The sequence below is a fragment of the Triturus cristatus genome, chromosome 3_2 (genome assembly GCF_964204655.1).
Source record: "Triturus cristatus chromosome 3_2, aTriCri1.1, whole genome shotgun sequence".
Taxonomy (NCBI): Eukaryota; Metazoa; Chordata; class Amphibia; order Caudata; family Salamandridae; genus Triturus; species Triturus cristatus.
Genome location: NC_140584.1, coordinates 1067261020 through 1067276989, shown reverse-complemented (window position 1 = coordinate 1067276989; position 15970 = coordinate 1067261020). Strand labels below are relative to the sequence as shown.

The following is a 15970-nucleotide window of genomic DNA, read 5'->3' as shown; positions in this document are numbered from 1 at the left end:
AATCGATTGCGCACATTAGAACCAATGCAACGAGTCTTCGACGTGACGCTTGCTCCATCCAAGGGACTTTCTAAGTGGGACCTGCGTGGGTCCTCTAGTCGGCCTGCCTTCCATCGCGGTCATCCTAAACTTTGGATTTACCCCGGTCCAGTGTGACTTCAAGTAACCCCTAAGCGCTATCTGACTCTAAGCACTAGATTTTGATTTATTCTTTAAAAATTCATAACTCCGGTTCTACTGCCTAGATTTTTGTCATTTTGGTCTTTTTTTACACATAAAAATATCATCTAGTGTTCTCACCCTGTGGATTTTTGTGGTGTTTTCATTGTGTTACCCCTGTGTGTGTTAGACAAATACTTTACACATTGCCTCTTTAGATAAGCCTGACTGCTCTGTGCCAAGTTACCAGAGTGTGAATACATGATATCTTTTAGTGTGTGTCTAGCTTACCCTGACTACAGTGGTGGTCCCTGCTTGTACAGGGGGCATACTCTAACAACCAGAAACCCCAGTTCTAACAGTGCAGGTCTAGGATAGGACAAAGGCCTCCGTCCTTCTAGGGCACCAGAAAGTAGAGGGAATAGCAACCACAACCACCTTCTGTTACCACATCCTCTGTCATGCAGAGGCTGGGAAGCCTGCATGCTGTGGCAGCTATTGACACAGCTGGAAACCCATTCCGTGGCAATGAAAGGAGCAAAAAGCGGACTGGAATTGATGAGGGGCCATGGAAAACCTAAAGGACCTGCCAGTAACTCTGCTGTCCTTGAAGCGCTGTGTCCGCCTTGTCTCAGAAGAGACGGAAGCCATCAAAAAGGGCATGTCCATGAGCAAAGCCTAGAAATTCCCAAACATTCAGTGGTTCTCAGCTAGGCATAGTGATTAAGGGCCATCGACAATGAAACCACTCTGCCTTAGTGAGTCGGTCATGTCCAGCCCACAGCGAATGGTGAACTTAGCTGCATCTCTTCCATCAGCAATAGTGACTCGGGCCTCCTCTGAGACCATAGGCGGCACCTGCTCAACCGAATCCCATAGCAAGTGGGATCAGCTCAAAAGGCACACCGTGTTCACCAACCACACTGCCAGGCTGGTGGATGAAAACATCTTCCTGATCAACATGTCTTGCCTTTTGATTTGCCTGTCCGGTAGAGTGGTAGGGCATGCACAAGGATTTACTCTGGAGGTGAAGACCACCAAGCTCTTCAGGATAGGATGTTGAGTGAGGAAGTTGGGGTCCCCTTGAGTGGGGTAATGGTGGTGGGCAATTGTCCTGTTCACCAGTGTCCCTGTACAGGTATTGGACCAGGCCCTGAGCAGGACGTTCGTGAGGGCTTCATTAAATGGGAGAAGCGGTTCAGAAGGGGTGACTGCTGGCTGACACCTCTATCAAGACATTTGTCTTAACATCCACAGAGGGCAGCTGAAGGTCCAGGATATTGGCCGCCCTCCTCACCACCATAGCAAACGAGGTACCCTCCTCCAAAAACATAGTAGGACTAGAGACCAGGCCAGTATCCGGGCGGTGTCCCGTTCATTGTCATCTGCCAGATCCTCACACCAACTGTCCTCATTAGAGTCTGCGGACTGGTATTTATAAGGATCCAGTGACCCTCCCAATCTTCCCCAAGTACTGGCCCATAGGAAAAGGGCTCAGGCTCCGACTTGGATGGAATGGGTCCAGTCGATGCCGAAGTTGGCATCCAACGACGCCCATCTGGCTCCGTGTCGGAGTCAGGAATAAGAATGGGGCCGGCAGAGCTGGGGACATCACCAGTGGGACCGTCTATGGATCCAAAGCATCTGATTGCAGCTGAGGGCGAACCAGCCAGCGGAACACGAGTAAGGGCACCTCCCAAACTTGCGGGGCCTAACAACATGCCAGCGGGGACAGGCCCCTCAAATATGAGGTGCATGGCTTCATAAAACTCGTGGACGTACCCTCATCTCGTTGGATGACTTGATAGACAGCATAAAGTGGAAGACCTTTTCGACTACTTGCTCTTCTTTTTCTTGTGGGACTTACCTGAATAGTACAACTTTGACTGCGACAAAGATTGATGGCTCTGAGACCAATCCCAGAGCATTCCTCTCGACTGGTATCAAGGGCATCGAGCAGCAAGGAGCTTGAGGATCGCTCCCTCAAGGCCTTGGGGTGCACGGCACGACAATCTGCGGTCGTGGCATTGTGGTCACACTCGAGACACCAGAGGCAGACGAGGTGTGGGTCCATCACTGACATATGCTGGTAATAGGTGCCAAAGAGCTTAAAACCAGCCTTCCTCATAGACACCGCTGCCACACCAGGAGACACTGTCTCAAAAAATCTTATACAAAAGGTCGAAAAAAGGTAAGTTAAAAAGTGACTGTGTGTAGCTCTTCTCTGGACCTGTGCTGACTGGCTCGGAAGACCAGAACTTATGTAATTGTGCTGGGGTGGGACCTATTTAGGTACGTCACTTCTGGCGCGGACGATCCACTACCGATGCACCGGGGTACTGCTTACAAAAAACATTCCAGATCCAGTCTGAAGCCTAGGGATAATTCTAAGGTAAGGAATCTGCAGCTAGAAGTATCTATCAGATACATTATTTTTGCTTATCTGACAACAAAGTTCCATGAGGGACAAGATGCTTTTTAAAGGACTAAAAAAACATAAACTCTACTTTTGGACGTTTTAACACAGAACACATTACAACAGACTGTGCTTCAAAGGCCATGGTCAGATTGTCTATTCCAGGTTTCTGATAAAGTGTGCAGTAAAATGAGTAATAAAATTTCCCACACAATGTGTTGTAAGTGTTGACTTATATGTTTGCAAAGGAGCCCGCCTGTATTGTGCATTTACTTATTTGCTCTTTCAGGCATCCTGATATTTAGGTTAAGAATCATGCAACAAAATGTATTACATTGACCGTACATTCTTATACCATGTTTCCAGTTCATGCATTTACTTTCATGATTGATGCTTGGGGAATGGTGAACGAACATTCAGTTTTAACATGAATATATATGTGAGTGAATTCTATTTTTCTTCCTGCCTGACATCATGAGTCACAGACTGATTTATATCAAAATTAACAGTTGAGATGACTTAGAGCCCTCTCTGGGAGGGAGTAGGACGTGGATTCCAGGACATGCAGACAGCAGAGCGGTTCTACATAGAACTGCACCAAAGCCATGGTCTCATAGCAATCCTGCTACAGAGACATAATTCAGTCTTGTCTTCGAGGCAGGCAGATGAGGACTAGAAAACAGATGAAAATCAAGCAAGTATGTTTGATAAGAATTTATAAATACTAACCACTCGGAAAATGGCAAACCTTTGCTGCTACAGATTAGACACGCAGGGATCCTTACAATGCACCATGTGATATGTTGTCTGTTTTCATATTTTTGTTTGTGCACTTAAGGAAAAAAGGTGCAAAACACAATAAATCAAAATGCATGATAGACTCTGGCTGGTTCTGTTTCCATGTCTAAGATGCATTTTCTCCAGGTAAGTTGAGAGAGAGGTATGGTCCATAACTTGTCCATTCACCCTGCTCACGTTTGAAGATGGTACATACTCGTGCTTGCCTGAGGTCTACAGGACATCTCCTCAGGTTGTGATCACGGGAGATCTAACCAGGTTGTGATCTTCTGAAGTCCCTGACAGCATAAGAAATGGCATTGGGTAAAGATTCTGCAGAGCAGAGTAATAAATCAGGGTAAAGATTTAGTGATCTCTTCATCAATAACATCAGCATACTTGTAAACTGACCTTTTTTCCATAATGCTAGAATTTACAATGAACAAAGCAATGTTAAAAAATAGTTTATAGAACTCCTGAATTTGACAAAAAATGAGTACTTGCTCCATACCTTTGACAGGATCGATGGAATCTATAACGAGTGGGAAGCCTCGTTCTTTCAAGGCCTTCGGCCATTCAACAGTAAGCATAAGTTGACGGAAGAGGCTCTCATAAGCACCGAGGTATGAAACGAATCCGGCTGCAATGGCTGTACTTCCTGGCAGTCCACTGAGACGATCCTGAAGTGAGCCGATGATCTGTGTGTATTTGTTATTTTCCACTTCTAGAAGCTTAAATGACACGAACATTGACAAGTTGGTTATTCATTACCCACAGTATCACTATAAGTTTTGTACAAAGAAATTCGGAGAAAGACTAATGGGAAACTAGAAACTGACATACTAAAAGTATTGCTCTTAAAACAACATGGAAGGATCAAGGTTCAGATATATCAATAGGAAATTAGAGATAGAGGAGATGTTCATTCATCAGCACATTTTACAAAGCGGGCAAATGTAAACCACAATTGTATCATCTTCCTTCCTTCCTCAAGAACTTAAGAAAATTGTTTCCCAAGATAACCCAGGCCAGCATGGAAGGGAAGACAGAGAAAAAGTTAATCTTGCCCCAGGTGTATGCATGATTTGCTAAAAGCACTCATCTCAAATGTTCTTTATGAAGTCCTAAGGAAAAGATGAGGAACACAGGAATTGATAAAGGTTATCAATCTATTAAATTTGTAAACTGACTACTAACAGGTGCTATGACAGGAATAGACAGATCCAAGCACTTTGTGAATAATGGCCTAAAAACAGATTTGCATTGGATCCTTTTTTCATTACCTATTGTAAGTAGTCTATATTGTTACATATTGAGGGATATTCTCATCAAACCACAGAGGTCACAATGTTGCCACCAAAGTATGTGAATAAAACTGTGGTGCTTTCCATTATCCCAATGGTTTTCAGAAAACCTATTGGCCGCAAACATGTCACAATCCTTTGACAATAATATAGTGTGAGAATCTGGATTGTTAACGGGTTGAAAGGTTTGAGACTCTAAAAAGTAAATCACAGATTTCAATGATTCAGTTAAATGCTCATCTCCTGGCTCAAGAAACCTTTATGTGCCACAGACAATTTTGAAAAAAGTATTTAAGCAGCACCAAAACAAAACTGAAGTTAATAACTGAAATATTAAAATGTCCAATTTAGTCAAATTCAAATCTCTAGTATGGTAAAACCTGGTTAAGAGGATTAGGAAATATGACTTTTTAAAGTAAATGTCAAAACTGCCTACACGAAAGAATGGGAATACTAAAGTTAATGTTATTTCATGGAGTGGAGGTAACTGGGTCATAGCTGCTTTTCAAGTCCACCACGATAGGCCAGATAACGCCTAGTGCTAAACCTCAGTCAACAGTTGTCAATTCAGACTTTGCCTCTCAGAAGCAAGTTAAGATTCTCCAGTGAGGCAAGGGGGATGCCATTGATGAGGAAGGCTGCATCAGGCTTGATATCCTGGTTTCAGAGAGCCACTGATGCCCTCAGACTTGGCACCAAATGGTCTGAACAGGACCACCTTCAAATGTGTAGTTACCACTATGCCACTATGCAATCACTTGACAGCAGAAGCCTCTGCACATTTGCTCTATGCTTTTTACCTGGATCCAAACAACACCAGTGATACAAGGCAGGACACAGTGAGTGAGGAGGGCTCCATGACGTTGGAAATATCAGACTCATGGTTAAGGTGAAGGCTTGGGGTTTGGCTTCAAAACGTCAGAGTGAGACTAACTTGAAATACTTAGCTGCCAAAATCTTATTGCCACTTTCATCTTCATGCACTATCTCTCCACGTTTAGACTAATGAACTTTTTTGTAGCTATAAAACTGCAGATGCTATTGCTCCACAAGGCGAACACCTGTTGTGTGAGGTCTCACTAACGTTTTGTTTTTTACTACAAAATGCTCTGAGCCAGACAAATAAGAGAAGTCTGACCACGAAAGTCACGCCTTTCTCAGGTAGCTTCACCACTTAGTCATTGTACTCCACAGGTTGAAAAAACATTTAAGCTCAAACCTCTCAGCGTTCTTTATTTATTTCTTCTGATTACTCGCAGCTCCCGGACCACTAAAGTCACTTTTTATGAGACAAGTACACATGTATCAGTGGGAGACATTCTCAAATGGTCAGCTGGTTCTGCCACAAAAAAGACTTTATCTTTTATCTTGTTGGGTCTTCCAATGTTTTGTAGAAGAAAGAACAGCATTCAAGGCCCCAGTACTATTCCAAGTCGGCAGCAGTGTCGCACAAGTTACTTACTTGTGTAACGATATATCTGTAAGAGACATTAGTTAGTGATAGATTCCTTACCTTAGAATATCCCCAGGCGTCAAACTGGATCCGGAAAGTTTGTGTCAGCAGTACCCCTGCGCGTCGGTAGGCGTCGTCGTGTGGCTCCGCATACCTCGCTGGCGCCGTAGCCGCCGATATTACGTCGTTGGGGCTACTTAGACGCGCCCAGGTGCACTGACGTCAGTTCTGTACATAACTTTTCCGCGCTAGGAGCGCAGAGCCATGCCAGAGACCGACTACTGGTGCAATAGAACTAGGACCCTAAAAGGGATGACCTGAACCCTAGAGTACAGTTTGCAGAACGGGGAGGATGGGCGGGCAGTAAGGAATCTATCACTAATTAATGTCTCTTACAGATATATTGTTACACATGTAAGTAACTTTTGCATCTGAAAGAGACACGTTAGTGATAGATTCCTTACCTTAGACTACATACCCAAGCAATACCAACCCTGTGGAGGGTCTGCGAAGTGAGATTACACCAGAAAGTCACGGAAAACAGAACATCCAAAGAAGCAGTCTCTCCGGACCGGACTGTCAAGGCAATAGTGCTTAGTGAAAGTATGCAACGAGGCCCAAGTGGCCGCCTGACAGATGTCTTGCAGGGGGACACCGCGTCCCAATGCCGTAGTAGCTGCTGTCGCCCTGGTAGAATGGGTGCGCAGCCCAACCGGAGGTTCCTTTTTAGCCAGAGAGTAACAGGCTTTATTGCACAAGACAACCCAACAAGAGACAGTTCACTTGTGCACAGCTTGGCCTTTCTTGGTGCCCACATAGCCAACAAAGAGCTGGTCATCCACCCGGAACTGTTGTGTGCAGTTGAGATAGAACGAAAGCGCACGTTTTAGCTCCAGACGGTGGAGCCTCTCCTCTTCTCTTGAAGGGTGAGGAAAGAAAGTGGGCAGAGTGACAGTTTGCCCGAGATGAAAGACAGACACTACTTTTGGTAGAAAGGAGGGACGCGGTCGAAGCACAACCTTGTCCGGAAGAAACGCCAGGAAAGGGGGTTTACAGGAAAGAGCCTGGAGCTCACTCACCCACCGAGCGGAGGTGATGGCCACCAGAACGACAGTTTTCAAAGTTAATAACCGCAAAGGACAGTTAGGAAGAGGCTCAAAGGGAGCGCACATCAAGTATGTGAGAACCAGCTTCAAGTCCCATTGAGACATCACAAAAGGAATAGGAGGGAAAAGGTGAGTAATGCCTTTGAGAAATGTATTAACAACTGGGGACTTGAAAAGAGAGGGCTGATCAGGCAGCCTAAGAAAGGCTGAAAGAGCAGAAAGGTAGCCCTTGATGGTGCCAAGAGCAGAGCCCTGCTGGGCCAAAGAGAGAAGGAACAATAGGACCTCAGAAAGAAGGGCAGAAAGAGGATCTGCAGCTTTCGCTGTGCACCATGCCACAAATTGTTTCCACCGACAGGAGTATACTGTTTTAGTGGAGGGACGCCTGGCTGCCAGAATCACATTACAGACTTCAGGAGGCAAGTCAAATGGAATCAGCTGTCGCCGCTCAATCTTCACGCAAGGAGGTGGAGGCTGGACAGGTTTGGGTGGAGTACCGTCCCCTGTTGCTGCAACAGGAGATCCTCCCGAAGAGGCAATCGGAACGGGGGATCCACGCTCAAACTGAGTAGCTCGGGATACCAAACTCTTCGAGCCCAGTCCGGTGCCACAAGAATGACTTGGGCCCGGTCACATTTGACGTTCTTCAGCACTCTGGGCAGAAGTGGTATAGGCGGAAAGGCGTACAATAGACCGCAACTCCACTCGCGACGAAAAGCGTCTCCGAGCGAGTGCCGGCTTGGAAACTCCAACATGCAGAACTGCTGACATTGCGTGTTCTCTTCGGTGGCGAATAGATCTAACCAAGGTTCTCCCCACTGCTGAAAGAGACCTTGTGCCACCTCTGAGAGAAGACGCCATTCGTGATCCAACATGCACCTGCGGCTGAGTTTATCTGCCCTGGGGTTCAGGGTACCTGCCAGGTGTTGAACCACCAAGGAAATGCCTTAACGTTCCAGCCACGTCCAGCGATGTAGAGCCTCCTGACATAGGGTCCACGACCTCACCCCACCCTGCTTGTTGCAGTACCACATGGCGGTGGTGTTGTCTGTGAACACCTGCACTACTCTCGCCTTGACAGAGGGAAGGAATGCTTTCAGTGCAAGTAGGATCACCCTAAGCTCCAAAAGGTCGATATGGAGCTTGGACTCCGCCGGAGACCAGAGGCCTCTGATCACCGCCTCCCACTTGTGGCCGCCCCATCCCAGGAGGACGCGTCCGTCACTACTGTGTGCTCCGGTTGGGGAAGGGAGAGGGATCTGCCGCTGACCCAGCGCTGGTCTGTGAGTCACCACTGCAAGTCCTGTGCAGTGCCATCTGAGATCTGGACGTAGTTGGACAGGTTTCCCCGCTGCTGCGTCCACTGGAACTTCAAGTCCCACTGCAGAGACCGCATATGCCATCTGGCATGAGAGAGCAGCAGGATGCAGGAGGCCATGAGGCCCAGCAGCCTCAGGGTCTTCCTGACCGAAACCCAGGACCAGTGCCGAAAGATCGGAGTCATAGCCCAAAAGTCCCGGACTCACTGTTCTGGAGGATAAACCCGAAACTGTGCCGTATCCAGAACCACTACGGTGAAGAGGAGCTTCTGAGAGGGAATCAGATGCGACTTCGGCATATTGATGGAAAACCCCAGCAAGCGCAGGAGTCTGGAGGTAGGAGACGACTGCCTGGGGCGAGCCCGCCTTCAACAGCCAGTCATCGAGATAGGGGCAGACTGAAACCTCTGATCTGCGCAGATGAGCTGCGACCACCGCCATCACTTTTGTGAACACCCGAGGGGCGCTGGTAAGGCTGAAAGGGAGCACGGTGAACTGAAAGTGCTCGTGGCCCACTGTGAACCGTAGGTAATGCCGGTGGGCTGGCAGGATGGGGATATGACAATAAGCATCCTGCAAGTCCAGCGCTACCAGCCAGTCTTGCGGGTCTAGGGCAGACAAGACCTGAGCAAGCGTGAGCATCTTGAACTTCTCCTTTCGGAGGAAGCGACTGATGTTCCGGAGGTTTAAGATAGGGCGCAGACCTTTGCCCTTCTTTGGAACCAAGAAGTAGTGGGAGTAACAACCACGACCTACTTCTGGCGTTGGAACGCCCTCGTTGGCCCCCTTGGCCAAGAGGGACGCAACTTCCTGTTGGAGAAGTATCAAGTGATACCCCGACATGCGGTGGTACTGAGGAGGCATGGCTGGAGGGGTAGACTCGAAGGGGAGGGAAAAGCCCCTTCGGACTATCTGCAGAACCCATCTGTCCGAAGTGATGGTGCGCCAGTGGGGGAGGTGATGGCGAATCCTACCGCCCACTGGCGTCTGGTGGGCTTGAAACACCGGACTAGGAAGGTTTTGAGGCGGCAGGGGTGGTGGTGAATTGACCTGCCCGCTGTCCTCGGGACCCACCACGTTGGGTCCCACGTCCGCGGCTGGGCTGGGCTGAGACTGCGGCTGAGCAGGCCTGCGGGTCCGAAAGGAACGCGATTGGGCACCTCGACCCTGACCTCGAAAGGAGAGAAAGGTGGACCCCGAGGGAGTGCGCGTGGTGGCGAGACCCAAGGACTGCGCCGCAGCCCGAGAATCTCCTTAAAGCGTTCCAAAGTGCTATCCGACTAGTCACCAAAGAGGCGTGTGCCATCAAAGGGCATGTCCAACAAATTGTTCTGAACATCCCTGGAGAAACCAGTTGTTCTGAGCCAACCGTAACGTCGGAGCGCCACCGTTGAGGAAAGTGCCCTACCAAGTGAATCGGCCGTGTCAAGTCTACAACGCATAGTAAATTTAGCAGCATCTCTCCCCTCGGTAATGGCCTGGGAGAGCACCGCCCGAGCTTCTAAAGGGCACTGAGGCAGCACCTGTGCCATCGTGTCCCACACTGAATGTGAATAGCGGTTCAACAGGTATGCAGTATTCACGGCCCGCAACCCGGAACAGGCAATTTCGCTCTGCCATGTGGTGTTCCACAAGGTCCTGCTCTTTCCCCAACTCTTTTTAACATCTATGTTAGACCTTTGGCTAGTCTGGTCAGGCAACATGGTTTTATGTTGGTGTCCTATGCGGATGATTCACAATTAGTGATATCAGTTGTGGACAACCCTGATCAAATAGCGGCCAAATTCCATGCCTGTCTCACTGATGTGATGGAATGGATGCGCTTGAGTTTTTTAAAAATTAACACTGAAAAAACGGAAGTGATGGAGTTTGGAAGAGGACGTTCAGTTTGGAACACCCTATGGTGGCCACCGGAGGCTGGGCATTGTCCCCTTCCGGTCGCTAAGGTGAGGAACCTGGGGGTGATCTTTGACGACAAGCTGAATATGTCAGCCCAGGTCAACAGCTTAACTTCCTCATGTTTCCTCTTGTTAAAAACTTTGCGGAAAATTTTCCTATACATTCCTTTGGCGCTACAAAAAACGGTGATGGCCGCCTTATTCATGTCCAAACTGGATTATTGTAATGCCATGTTTCTGGGTATTGACAAATTCCAGGTCGGTAAGATCCAATCTCTGCAGAATGCCGCGGTTCGTGTGATTCTGAACCTGCCCAGGGGTTGTCCCACCTCTATGGGCAGAAAATCTCTTCACTGGCTTCCGGTTCAACAGAGAATCGAGTTTAAGGCTCTCTGTTTGGTCCACCGGGCCCGCTTTGGCGGGGGTGCTAATGATGGAATAGACAGGTTTAGACATTATATTCCGCCCCGTGCTTTGCGGTCGGCTAATCTTGGTCTTATCTGTACTTCCAGATTCAGACTAGCTAGATGGGGTGGCCGTTCTTTTGCCACCTGTGCAGCTAAGTTATGGAATCAGCTACCAGAGGAGATGCGACTTCAACCGAGTTATGCCCTTTTTAGGAAGTCTCTGAAGTATCGCCTATTTCAGATTCAACAATAATTCGCCCCTTCTGCCGATCATACACACTCTAGCGCCAAGACACCGTTTGGTATTCGAGCGCTTTATAAGCTTCTTTTATACTTATACTTAGAAGTGAATTTTTTTTTCCCGATTCCTTGTCTGGAGGGGCAGAAGGGAATGCGCTCGGCGAGGCAGAGGCCTGGACAACCAGACTCTGAGGCGTCGGGTGTTGTGTGAGAAAGCTGGGGTCACCTGGCGCCGGGCGATGGCGGCGCGCCACACCCTTATCCACAGGATCCCCTGTGTTGGGTTTGTTCCAGGTGCTCAACAGGATGTCAGTAAGGGCGTCACTGAAAGGCAGCAGTGGCTCCAAAGAGGAGGACGCTGGCTGCAGCACCTCAGTCAGGAGATTGGTCTTGAGAGGCACAGAAGGGAGCTCGAGGTTAAGAGCCTCAGCCGCCCTACGCAACACCACAGAAAAAGTCCCAACCTCCTCCGTAGCCACGGAAGAGGGGGACAGTTTACCAGGATGTGGAGAGAAATCCAGATCCACTGGAACTTCCATATCACCTTCCCATTCTGGCTCATCCTCGCATTGAGCTGCGAGAGGGTCTTCAGACCCCTCCCAGTACTCCCCTTCGTCCACCGGTGGTTTAGGAGGACGGTAAGGACGAGGTGCCCGGGTGAATGGGATAAACTCTCCACCAAGAAACGGAACTGGGGGGGTAATAGATCAATCCTGGTTCTTCGTCGTCCGTCGCCGCATCCGTCGCTGCCCCCGGCGCCGAGGCCGGAGCCGGCCGCGCCGTAGGGTATCGTGCCGGTGTAGCTGGGGCCAAAGGTAGCGGCATTGGGGCAGAACCACCCAACGGGTCCACGGGGCCCAAAGGTGCACCGGAGGGACCAGATGGGCCAAAGAAACAGCTCATGGCCGACAGGAAAGCCTGTATTTTGTCCGGAGTTGCGTGCGGGCCTGGAAAGGGCCGGTAGACCGCAGGCAACAACGGAGGCTCTATCGGAGCCGCGAGGGAGAGACCGCCCGCCCCCTCCACCACGAGCCACGACCGGTGAGGGGTAGACGAAGTGCGACACCGCTTCTTTGACTTTTTATGGCGCCGTGACTTACCTGTCCCTGAGTCCGAAAAGCGATGGTGACGGCTCCGCGACCGGGCCCTCGACTGGCGCGGAACCGATTGCCGGACCTCCAACAACTTTCGGGAACGCTCCTGAAAACCTTTCGCCGCCATGGCCTGACAATGAGGGCACGCCTCGGGGTCAAGGGCATGCCCCAAGCAGAAGTCTGGGTTCTTTTTTTTTTTCTTCAGAAGTGCAGGTCCGCTGCCGACATGTTCCGACGGCAGGACATAAACCATGGCATCCCTACTGCACCAGGAGTCGAGTACTCGACAAAACAAGAGAAACAAGTTCTCAGAAACCAAGTTAAAACACTAACTAGGGGTACCATTCCCTCTCGGATCTGCGCTTGCCGGCGCGGAAAAATAAAGAACTGACGTCAGGGAGCGTGGGCATCATCTCGGTGGCTACGATGCCAGCGACGTACATGGAGCCGCACGACGACGCCTACCGACGTGCAGGGGTACTGCTGACGAAAACTTTACGGATCCAGTCTGACGCCTGGGGATATTCTAAGGTAAGGAATCTATCACTAACGTGTCTCTTTCAGGTATTCTTCTTTGCTTCACCAAAGCTCAGTTGTGGTCTGAAGTTTCTAGGGTAGGACGCTTTATAGAAGTCTCTGGCTAGAGATTAGTAATGGGAATAAGCCCTATTCTATGAAAGTTCCCACACAGAGTTCAGCCACCAGAGGTATTATTTCTAGAGGAAAAATATTTGTTATGATTCCAATATACATTACCTGTATCAAAGCTCCCGCTTTTTGTAACCTTTGGGATATTTCTATGGTCTTTTGCTCTTGTTTGCTTTTATCAATTGTGGCTTCTTCAAAGCTTTTCTCCAGGTCATTAAGACGCACAATGAGAGCATCTTTTTTCTGCTGCAAACTTTTCATTTTTTGCTCAGCTTCTTCCAAAGCAACCCTCATCTCTTCCACTTTGCTTTCAAGAGGTTTAACCTAAAATGAGATGAGGAATTTTACATTTTCTAAAAGTCATGCTCAGCATTGCGACTACTAACATTACTACTATTAATCACAAAAATATATAATTGCTTTGTTGACTACTAAACCTTTTTAGGGCTTTTTAGACCTTCATAATGAGTCAGACAGAGTGGTATAGTGGTAACAGTGGGTTACAGGCTTTACCAGATGGGAAAAGCACCTTGTAAAATCCATTGCTTTATCACATATTACACATTATTCACCTGTATACGGTAAAGGACTTGGGCCAGGGGAATACATGTATGAATAACATACATGTATCAATGATCTGCATGTTACCCGATTCCTGGCCCAGAACTATGTAATTTCATGTAACTAGGGGGATACTGATTGGTATTGGGTACTCTAGCCTCAGTATCTCCACTTCCTGTAACAAGTCATATCACGCCTCATGGGGGTGATGCAATCAATCAGTAATAACTTGGGAGTAAAGTGAGTGATGGCTTAAAAACCAAAGGAAACTCTAGGGAACAAATAATTGACATTCTGGTTAAATATCTGAAATTGTGAAGCCAAATCATGGACGCTTTGAAGCCTCCCTGGGAAAAATGTACAGTTGCTACATTGGTATTCTATAAAAAGCAGAATAGGCAATTTAAAGCAACAAATATGCATTCATAGATAGGCACCCAATGTCCATTTGGCGGAGATCGAAAAACCCATTTGCACCCACTCGGGCCCTCACAAGTCTAATGTTCCTTAGTAGTGAGAGCTGCATATGCACTTTTACGGTTGGTAATACATGCAGGGAGGAAACGAGTGTCCCTCAGTAGCATATGTGGTGGGGGTTAAGTTGCCAGATGCTCTTCTGATGGATCCGGTGGCACTGTGGGAGATACATGCATCATTTGGGAGAGGTCTGGTGGTGCAGACTTGACATGTCATGCTCAGCTGGGCTGTGAGTCAACGGGGCCCTGTCTTGCATGGTATAGAATGGGAAAGGAAGTGGAATAGTAGCTAATATGTGCCTGACTGCCTCTCACTAATCCTTTCATCTCTGCAAGTCACACCATAGCAATGGTGCAGAGGCAACAGGCCTAATTCACAACGGATTATACAATTAGAGAAATTTAAAAAATATGTTTTTGTTATGCCTTGTTACATAGATTTTTTGTAAAGTTTATTTTTGCATGTTATAGAAACAACAGCCGTAGTACAGAGTGGCATATTAAACAATACATATTGTGATGCATATTAGGACATACAGGATATTCTACAAGGTGTGGGATGTATAATATGGGTGGTTTATCAAGTATATAGTTTCAGAGACTGTGGAGATCCATCAATTCTCTCGCAATGCCCACACCCATGGCAGGCTGGAGTAACCTTGACTTCACCCCATCCCATTCCTTGAAGTGTATTCTAACTATATGATCACCAAAGCTTTCTTTATATGACCCCATGATCAGGTGGACGTTCATCCAATAGGACATTTTGGAGAGGACTCCAAATATACTAGGTTGTGATATGCGTGGCAGCAACATTATATATGGGTCGATCGCATAGTTGCAATACATTAAATCTGTCAAACAGTCCTTTACTGTAGACGCAGATCTGTTGTCCGAGCAAATCGTCATTCTCTTGGCCAAAAATAGAGCTAGAGCTGAAAGAAGCCTAACTATAGCCAGTATCTCCTTAACAAATCAAAGGAGTGCCATAAGGGGTAGAGAGGCACTCCTACCATGGCAGGCACTGTGTTGAGTATTTGACACCAATAGGCAGCTATGGAAGGGGACGTCCATGCCATGTGCATGAATTTTGCCTCTGGGTGTGAACAGAGGAAAACATCTAATCCAAAGGACTGTTATCACTCTGATGCGTAATATATCCTGTGGAAATATTTGTAATGCAGCAGTCTTTGTCTACTGTTCAAATGTACATCCTTCAGCTGGAAGTAACAGCAGCACTACTATTTGCCTACCAGTGGCACTCCCAAATCTATCTCCTAATGTCATCTTCCAATGGCCATCAGCACTTGTCTCAAGCTAGCAATCATGCTACATAGCACACTTCTACATGGCATGGTATTGTTAATTAATTGGGTAAGTGTCATAAATACTATCATTCAAGATGAAGAAGTAGAAGACCTGGGGAGACTGCTTCATTTTAAAATATAGAAATACATCCACTGGGGACATATCAACTAGTTCCTATTAGCACCCCAGAGACAGGAAAACACTCACCAGGTAAAGTTTCCCCATTTTAAACAGGCCTAAGCATCTCATCTGCAGCTGAGCGTTACATTCTTTGGTAACCTGCAAATGGGGATAACCATCAAGGATAGTACCAGGAAGTGAACACAACCGAACCCACAATGTCAGGTAGGCAGTGCCAGACCAACGCTGTGGAAGCACAGTGTCAATCTAGCCAGAGGTCTGGGGAGGGGCTTAGCAAGCAGTTTTTAATGGTGAAGGTGACCACACATTAGCCTACACCGTCACCTGAGGGTCTGATATTACCTGTGGTACTAACTGTAGGCATAGTGTGCCTGTATCATCCAAAAGTACAGCTGCAGATAGGAGATGGAGAACAACCCTCTCTCATGTGCAGGATCATAGTATGCCAATAAAAGTGAGGTTGTGAAGTCGCACACATCAATTTTATAAGTAATACAGGCAAGATCTTGAAAGAAGATGTCATTAAAGGTACTTGGATGTTTATAAAAAGACTAAGCAGCTTGGGGAGTAAAACCATCTGAATGAGTGCCACCCTACCACTCATGGACAGTAGGAGTGACAGCTTTCTAGAAAATCTGTCTTGTAGTTTAGCAACCAATGGGA

At 47.6% G+C, this 15970-nt stretch overlaps 1 protein-coding gene across 1 annotated transcript in view; it reads right to left on the bottom strand.

The window, feature by feature from the left end:
• The window catches only part of LOC146859134 (uncharacterized), a 2052335-nt gene that overhangs the window by 984411 nt on the left and 1051954 nt on the right, over positions 1-15970 (bottom strand). The window contains exons 73-74 of the mRNA XM_085649806.1: positions 12930-13145; positions 3864-4083 (exon numbers count right to left, since the gene is read on the bottom strand). Coding sequence (XP_085505932.1) covers positions 3864-4083; positions 12930-13145 — 436 coding nt within the window. The remainder of the gene's footprint in view (positions 1-3863; positions 4084-12929; positions 13146-15970) is intronic.